This window comes from Humulus lupulus, chromosome 9, assembly GCF_963169125.1.
Source record: "Humulus lupulus chromosome 9, drHumLupu1.1, whole genome shotgun sequence".
Lineage (NCBI taxonomy): Eukaryota > Viridiplantae > Streptophyta > Magnoliopsida > Rosales > Cannabaceae > Humulus > Humulus lupulus.
In genome coordinates, this window is record NC_084801.1 from 12,042,027 (window position 1) to 12,051,615 (window position 9,589).

Consider the following 9,589-nt stretch of genomic DNA (forward strand, 5'->3'; position numbering starts at 1 on the left):
CCCTCTGTTGCAACGACAATGTCTCAGCTGCATTTTGTTGTTTGGGCTTCAGATTGACCAACTCCTCTTGCAACACACTCAGTGTTGTCCTCAGGGTTTCGTAATCCATTTCTTCCTCTTCAAAATCCAACTGTGGCTCATCTTCAGCCACATTCAGTGGAGGAGGCTGGGTGGATGCAGCGCCAGAAGTCTACCCCGTCTTCTTGGATGTCTTATCCATTTGATCTTCTTGAGGTCTAGAATTAATCTCTCAATGAAAGCACCAAAATGTTGACCCTCAAATTGGTCAACGACACAGAGTCAGATAAATGATAGAAAATGAGATGAAAACAAGAAGAGAAATCAAATGGAAAGTAAACGACACAAACAATTTATAGTGGTTCGGCCCCAATTGGATGGTAATAACCTACGCCCACTTAGTGTTCTTATTAATATTGAATCCCAACACTGTGATCAATGAACTAGGGTTCACGAGTTTCACAAGCCTTAGGAAGATTACAATTTTAGTGAATAATCACACTATGTTCTTCTCTCAGAGATCTAAGATCCAAAGTTCCAAAATCCAAAAGTCCCTTACTTGAGCTATTTGATTCTTATTTATAGGCTCAAGAAGGTTACATGGGCTCATGGGCCTTAATTACAATTAAGACATGCGTATCAAGGTAATAAAGGAAAATACAGTTAATGCAAATATTACAAGATTGCGCATCCACAAGGTAGTAAATGAAAGTATGCGACCAGACTGGTCATACCTAAGCATGAAGCTTGATAAATCAATAACTCTCTGGTCGATGGTCGAACATGATTCATTCACTTGAAACCACCACGTGCCAGCCACGTGTAAGTCAATCCTACCACGTCATCAGGAGCCGTTTTTTGGGTAAACATAAAGCTTTAGTGATTAAGTCAGAAATTTGATGAGCAGAATCGACATATCGAACGTCCAGCTGTTGAGCAAGAACACGATCCCTCACAAAATGCAAATATATCTCAATGTGTTTCGTTTGGGAATGAAACACAGGATTTGGGGCTAATGGCCTAGCACCCATATTATCACACCACAAAATGAGACAACCAGAAACTGGAAAGGTTAACTCGGTGAGAAACAACTGGATCCAGAAGAGTTCTGCAGTAGCTAAAGCAAGGGACCTATACTCGAATTTTGTACTAGACCGAGCAATAACTTGTTGCTTTTTAGAACACCAACTGATGAGATTGCCACCAAGAAACACACAATAGACAGAAGTAGATTTGCGATCATCTACATTGCTGGCCCAATCTGCATCAGTAAAGCCTTGTAAATCCAAAGTTGGAGCTGCTTTGAAACATATGCCTAGAGTAGGTGTACCAACAAGATACCGAAGTACTCTCTTGCAAGTAGAATAATGTGAGGTAGTAAGAGCTTTGAGGAATTGATTGAGTCGATTCACAACAAATGCTTTATCGGGTCTGGTCATGGTGAGATACTGCAAGGCTCCAATGACACTTCTATAAAGTTTAGGATTAGCTAGAAGAGTGTCAGAAACAAGACTTAGTTTTGTGCCAGGACACATAGGAGTTTTCTCAGGTTTAGCTCCAGTCATATTAGTTTTCTACAACAAGTCTTGAACATACTTTCTCTGATCTAAGTTGATGCCTGTAGCATCTCTAAAAACCTCAAAGCCAAGGAAGTAATGAACTGAGTCGAGTACCTTTAAAGCAAAGTGGAAGTTGAGGTCAACAATGAGTTTGTGAATCTGAGCAGAGTCATCTCATGTGATTAGAATATCATCCACATATAACAAGATGATTAGCTTTTTACCATTTTTGCATGAGAAAAACAAGCTAGTGTCAGATTTGAAATTTTTGAATCCCCATTGTAACAAAGATTGGTTGAGCTAGTCAAACCAAGATCTTGGAGCTTGTCTAAGACCATAAAGAGCTTTATTGAGCTTGCAAACATAATTGGGATGGTGAGAACTTAAAAAACCTTGGGGCTGGTTCATCTAAATTGTCTCATGAAGCTCACCATTAAAAAATGCATTATTCACATTTACCTGTTGTATATCTCGACCATGAGTAGCTACAAGTGTGAAAATGATCCTTATAGTGCACGTCTTGATTACAGGACTATATGCCTCAAAGAAATTCAATCCTACAATTTGTTGAAACCCCTTAGCTACCAGCCAAGCTTTGTACCGATTAAGACTTCCATCTGCATTATATTTCACTCTGAAAATCCATTTGTTTTTTATGTCAGTCATCTCAGGATAAAATGGCACTAGAGTCCAAGTTTTGTTTTTTTTCTTTCTAAAGCTTGAAGCTCAACTTGCATAGCTTGACACCAATTAGGATTAGTGAGAGCATATTTTACTGATATTGGCTCTAACTCTGTAACATTTTTAGCAATTAATGCTCGAGGTTTATAGGTGCCAACTTTGGATTGAGTGACCATAGGATAAGTGTTGTAAGGAACTGGAGGAACATGCAAGTCAATGTTAATGTCAAGAATAGTTGTAAAGTGTGGTGTGGTTGCAGGACTTAGGTGGGATTCAGATGATGCAAGAGAAGAGTTACTAGATAATGAAGCATCTGGTACGGGAATGATAGTTGACGTTGGGGCATTGATGCTTGGGCTAGGCACATACAAAGAACTAGTAGTTGTTGTAGACACTCGAGTAGTATTGAAAGTGTTGACCCTTGGTGTTTGATAGGCACTAACATCAACAAATGAAGTGTTTGAAGTTTGGGATGGAGATGAAGAAAACAGACTTGTGTACGGAAATTCTTCTTCATTGAAAGTGACACTTCGAGCAACATAGATTCTACCAGAGGGATGCAAACACCTATACCCTTTATAAGTCATACTATTTTAACGCCCCAACTTCAGGGACCGCTACAGTGCACATTGCAAACAGTGCTAAACTCGCTAATCGAGTCGTTTGGCCATAAACGTGTAACTAAGTGTGATTAGTGGTTTAGGGGTTAAAAACTTTGGTTAAGATATAACGTTTCACTAGAACGTTTACTGTATACATTGGGATCCCAAAATTATAATTTCAGGGTTTAATATAAGAAAGTGTTTACAACAGGCCGTTCTAAGCGGCAAAACAGGGTTCAGCCCTAGTTCCACTTTCAAACCTCGCCCAAGTATTGGTCGAGCAGCTGCATATGTACACGTCTGTAGAGTCCAAGAACTTTACTTAGCTAATTGTTTAGTAGTATTATAGTATGCTTAGTGTTATCATTGTTACTTTGGATTTTTGGTTCAGACCGGGAGTTATTTGGACACTCATAGTAGTACTTATAGATTTTCTAAGTTTAACCTATAGTTTAAGAATATTAAGTATAACCTAAGGTTTGATTAATGTGTCTGATATTAAGGATTATATTATTATATTATAAGGTTTAGACATCAACCAATAGGATTTTAAGCACATGTTTTAAATGGTAATTAAGGATTAAGTATTTTTGAGGATTAAATTAAATAAGGGTAAAAGTTTGAATGTATAGGGTCAGTCAGCAGCTTTGAGCACGTTGAGGGCTTAGTCAAGGCTGTTTACTCCATTCAAACTCAGCTAAAAATGTGTAAATTCGTGTTTAAATATTCAGCGTATGCCGATATATCGCAGCTATAGGGGGCGATATATCGCAGCACGTAGATACGGAAAACACGAATCGATGCACGGTCGCCTCGGGAACAAAGGTCCAGGCGATATATCGCCTATAGGGGGCGATATATCGCCTCCACCAGCATGAATTCAAATACTTTTGAATTCCTTTCCATTCAGCCATTCAAACTCCTTCAACAGTCCAGCATCTTCTGAACGAGTCTTCAGCCTCTGCTGAACGATTATTCAAATGATTTTCACCTAAAAAGCCATTATTTTTATTCAAGTAAAATCAAGATATTTTCATTTCCAAACTCTATAAATAGGACCTAGTACCCAGCCATTATTCACCATTTGCTCTAAGTTCAGAGGCTGCTAGTGTTAAGTGAGTGTGAGAGTGTAAACACTTGGTTTGGGGAAAAACTATAAGCTTAAACATCATAAGCTTATCAAACACTTTGGGAAGTGAGTTCTATAGTATTTCGGTGAAGGTTAGATTGATCTTGCAATCTTTGAGGTAAACCCAAAACTCTAGTTCTTTTCTGTATTTTTATGTTATTTCCTTTCTCAAAACCTTCTACTCAGTCCCCTAACCTTATTCTTATTTTGGTTAGGGAATCCAAGCTTTTAAGCATATAAGTCGGTAAGTATGTTTTCTATGGTTTAGTCTTTCCATCTCTTTCATTTCATCTCCTTTCTTTAGACTTACTCTTTCTTATGGTTTTAGGAGTGTTCCAACAATCCCAACTCAGTCCATAATCTCGGTAACTTTGGTAAGGAAAATAGGCTAGAATTAACATGTTATGTGATTATGTTATCTATATGTTTTATGTTATTAAAAGTGTTATGATATATGTGTATGTTTGTAGGCTTGGGCATATGACCCATATGACTAACAAGACCCCAAATGGGTTATGGGCATATGACCTACTTAGCTAGTAGGACCCCACTAATCCCATGGGCATATGCTTGTTTAGTCTATGGGACCCCAAGTAATAATGGCCATTATAATAAGTGTATGTTATATGTATTATGTTAAGTCTTTATGTTTTCTTATGAAATTATGTATGTGACTTTGTGTTAGATTTTCCTTACTGGGCATTAGGCTCACTCCTTTATGTTTATGTGCAGGAAAATAAGCTTAGAGGCGGTAAGATTCGTGATGCTTGGGAGGATGTGTATCGATGATGAATGGAGTCAAGGGGCCGAGCGTTATCGATTCGAGGATGTAGTCTCCTTTTATGTTTTTATGGTTTTTATGTGTATTTTCCGCATTATGATGTAATGTCTTTTATTTTAAACCATGTTTTGTTTTAAAGACAATGGGATCCCAAAATCCTTCTTAGTATTCTGTTTATTTGTAAATAACTCTTATTTTCAAGTTACTCAATAAATTATGGTATTTTCGTAAAAATGTAAGTTTTATGTATAGTTTCGATAATGGTCCAATTAGTCTAGATTAGTGGGTCATTAAAGTTGGTATCAGAGAAAACGGTTCCTTCGCATGAAGTTCTCCTCGATACACATGCTCAAAGCTCCGAATCGGACCGCCAAGTAAGTGTTTAAGTTACAAGTTACAAGTTACTTTGTCTATGTGTATAGCTAACAACTTTAGTGTTTATGTTTCAGTTAAAAATGAATGGAGCTTTAACCTACCAAGATATCCGAGCCATTAAGGCCTTAAAAAGAATAAGGGAGCCAAGAAACACCGTAGGAGCCTTAGAAAGGATTACACGAAGGTTGCTTTTGTTTCACCAAGCAATAGGTGGCCTTCAAGAGGCTAAACAAATAATGCTAAGATCAACAGAACAATATGTATTAGTGATTAGGTTGTTTAAAGATTTCCATCCTGTAATAGCAGCCTTAGAAGAAATATGGGAAGAAATGAATGATGAGGATGAATCACCATTAGCAATGAGATACTATTTCCTCTTAGTTAGGTTCACCGCAAAATTTGAATTTCAATTCACCAAGGAGCAAAAGAATAGGATTCTCACAAACCTTCCTAGAGGGCATTTTGATGCTCATGATAATGATGACTATGAGGCTATAGATGATGATATGTTAGATGACGGATCGGATGTAGAAGATCCCGGTTTTTAGATTAGTAGTTTTTTTGTTTTATTTACTTTTATGTTATGATTGTAATAAGTGAAATTGTTTTCCAAATGAATAAACATGCTAATTGAATATCATGTGTGAGTTTGAATTTTTTTCACAATCATAATAAATACTAAATAAAATGAATAATGACTGAGTTCGGTGAGGGTGGATACAAATCAATGAACCTGGTTTCCTTATTGAGAGTTAGGGGGCCTTAGTAGTGGGAACGATTTTACTGATCCCAGCCCTCCCTCAATATGGTTAACTTTGGAACAAAGATAAGTTTCGAGCCTGAGAATTAAGTCATATAGGATGATTAGAAACACACTTAGAAAATAAAGATGACTTGTTTTTCTAAGTATAGAAACCCACTCTAATAATAAATAAAGACCTATATAATTTTTCATAAAAAGTCATAATAAATAGGTCCGAGATATGTTTGTTTTAGAATAAGTTTTTGCCTTAGAGCCTATTAGGAAAAAAAAAAAAAGAAGTTCTAACATGTTTCTTTTAACTGTTAGAACTCTGCTACAATGTCTCTCCGAAGATCTGCTCGCACCAACGGGAACGCTTCCAACGATGTTCCAGCGACCAATGCGGTCCCTACCGTTCGCCGAAGGAGAGTGCGTGTTACTGCTCGCCGCAACGCGCCGGCACAGCCAGCTGACAACACTGCAGAGATTGCCAGACTGCGACAACAAGTTGAGGAACTTCTGCAGCAACAACGCCAACAGGCTCAATCTCAGCCTCAGCCTCCGCCACAGCCGCAACCGCAGCCGCAGCCACAGCCAATGGCCCCAGCACCCCAACAAGTTGGTCCGTATGGGGGATGGCCTATGACGAACTACGCTCCTTATCCTGTACAGCATATGGAGCCAGTGTACGAGAGGTTCCGCAAGCAGCACGCTCCGAACTTCGAAGGGACTACGGACCCCTTTGAAGCAAAAGAATGGCTAAGGAATGTGGAGCCGATCCTAGCCCACATGAACCTCAATAATGCTGACCGCATATCCTGCGTCTCATCTTTACTCAAGAAAGATGCCAGGATATGGTGGGATTTGGTCCAGCAATCCCACAATGCTGCCACTATGACGTGGACCCGATTTGTGGAGCTCTTCCACAAGAAGTACTACAATTCAGCAGTGCTTGCTACGAGAGTTGAGGAGTTCACCAATCTGAAGCAAGGGAACTTAACAGTGGCAGAATATGCTCGTCAGTTCGATCGCTTAGCGAAGTTCGCAGCAGAGTTGGTTCCAACCGACTATCTTAGGGTGAACAAGTTTGTTAGAGGACTTCGCCCGAAGATCGAGATGGGGGTGAAGCTAGCAAACCCGGGAAACACTTCATATGCCGACGTTCTTGAGACGGCAATTGAAGTAGAAAGGTTGCACGCCAACGTGAGCAAAGAAGAAGCCAGCAAGCCGGAACCTAGGCAGCAGAGCCAACCTCAGGCCAGTCGGAACAACAATCAGTCCAGCAACAGTCAGTCCAACAACAACGGTAATGGACAGAAGAGAAGGCATCCTGACAACAAGCAAGCCGACAACAATAAAAGGGCACGACCAAGTAATGGGGGAAATAGGTCGGGCTACGTGGAATACCCGCCATGTGCCAAATGTCAGAAGAAGCACCCCGGAGAATGTCGTGCCAACACCAAGGAGTGTTTCAACTGTGGTCAAGAAGGGCATCGTAAAAGAGACTGTCCTCAGCAAAAGCCGGAAGGAAAGAAGGACGAAAAGATGGTTCCTGCTCGGGTTTTTGCTTTAACCCAAGGAGAGGCGGATGCTAGCAACAAGGTGGTCATAGGCCAGGTTTCCATCCTCAATAAATTATGTCATGTATTATTTGATTCGGGAGCCACCCATTCGTATATTTCGTTAGGAATGATAGATAAACTAGACAAACCTAGTGAAAGATTTAGAACTAGGTTTGCAACCGAGTTGCCTTCGGGCAAAGTAGTTCTATCATCACGAATTGTACGAGGCGTACCAATCAAGATTGAGGACAAGGAACTAGAAGGAGACCTGATAGAGCTGGTGATCAAAGACTTCGACGTCATACTAGGCATGGATTGGCTAGCACGGCATGGCGCAACGATCGACTGCAGACGCAAGAAGGTGACATTCGATACTCCTGACGGCCAGAAACTGTGCTTCATGGGACAAGCTTCAGGACTACGCACACCGTTAGTGTCATCTCTCAAAGCTCAGAGAATGATGGAGAAAGGATGCCAAGCATTCTTAGCCAACATCACGAATGTGGAGAAGGAGACATCACTCAAAGTTGGAGATGTTCGAGTTATACAAGAATTTCCAGAAGTTTTCCCCGATGACTTGCCAGGATTGACGCCAACTAGAGAAATAGACTTCACAATAGAATTAGTACCCGGCACCGAGCCTATCTCTAAGGCACCATACCGGATGGCACCTACGGAACTCAAGGAGTTAAAGACACAGCTACAAGAACTCCTAGACTTGGGTTTCATTAGGCCAAGCCATTCACCATGGGGAGCTCCGGTACTATTCGTGAAGAAGAAGGACGGAAGTATGCGCATGTGCATAGACTACCGTGAGCTGAATAAAGTAACAATTAAGAACAAATACCCGTTACCTCGGATTGATGATTTGTTTGATCAACTCCGAGGCGCGACTGTATTTTCTAAGATCGATCTACGGTCCGGGTATCATCAGCTCAAGGTAAAGGGGGAAGATATTCCTAAGACAGCCTTTAGGACTCGTTATGGACATTACGAGTTCTTGGTTATGTCTTTTGGTCTTACTAACGCGCCAGCCGCGTTTATGGACTTAATGAATAGGGTCTTCAAGGACTACTTGGATAAATTCGTCGTTGTGTTCATCGACGACATTTTAATTTACTCCAAGGATGAAGTGGAGCACGAGGAACACTTGAGGATAATTTTGACGCGATTGAAGGAGCACCAACTCTACGCGAAGTTCAAGAAATGCGAGTTTTGGCTCTCACAAGTGGCGTTCCTCGGGCACATCATATCGAAAGACGGAGTTGCAGTAGATCCATCGAAGGTAGAGGCCGTGAAAGATTGGCCTAGACCAAAGAACGCGTCGGAAGTAAGAAGCTTCTTAGGGCTAGCAGGTTACTATAGAAAGTTTGTAGAGGGCTTTTCTAAGATAGCCACTCCACTCACCAACTTGACCCGGAAGCAACAAAAGTTTAACTGGAATGATAAGTGTGAGGAAAGCTTCCAGTTGCTTAAGGATAAGCTTTGCTCAACACCAGTACTTAGTGTCCCAACACCCAACGACAAGTTCGTTGTCTACTGTGATGCATCAAAGTTAGAATTGGGATGCGTACTGATGCAGAATGACAAGGTGATAGCCTACGCCTCACGTCAGTTAAAGGAGTATGAACAACGCTGTCCAACTCACGATATGGAGTTGGCAGCGGTGGTCTTTGCGTTAAAAATCTGGCGCCATTATCTTTACGGAGAACGGTGCGAGATTTATACGGACCACAAAAGTTTAAAATACTTCTTTACTCAGAAGGAGCTTAACATGAGGCAGTGCAGGTGGTTAGAGTTAGTAAAGGATTACGACTGCGAAATCCTATACCACCCGGGGAAGGCAAACGTAGTTGCCGATGCACTTAGCCGAAAAAGTTATGGGAACTTAGCAGCCTTATCCGGAATAGAAAAGCCACTGCAACAGGAGCTTATCAGTGCTGGAATAGAAGTGGTGGTAGGCAAGCTGGCTAACTTGTCTATCCAATCGAATCTGCTAGAAGACATACGGAATGGTCAGAGACATGATGATTCGCTATCAACGCACATGGATGCAGTCAGAGAAGGCAAGACTACAGATTTCTCAATATCCAGTCAAGGTTTATTGAGATATAAGGATCGGGTATGCGTGCCAGACGAT

The 9,589-nt window shown here is 40.8% G+C and overlaps 1 protein-coding gene across 1 annotated transcript; it reads right to left on the reverse strand.

Annotated features, from left to right (window-relative positions):
- Positions 1–851: 851 nt before the first annotated feature.
- LOC133799431 (secreted RxLR effector protein 161-like) lies at positions 852–1,583 on the reverse strand. Its single transcript, XM_062237447.1, has one exon. The coding sequence runs from the start codon at positions 1,581–1,583 to the stop codon at positions 852–854; it is 732 nt and encodes a 243-aa protein (XP_062093431.1).
- Positions 1,584–9,589: the final 8,006 nt, after the last annotated feature.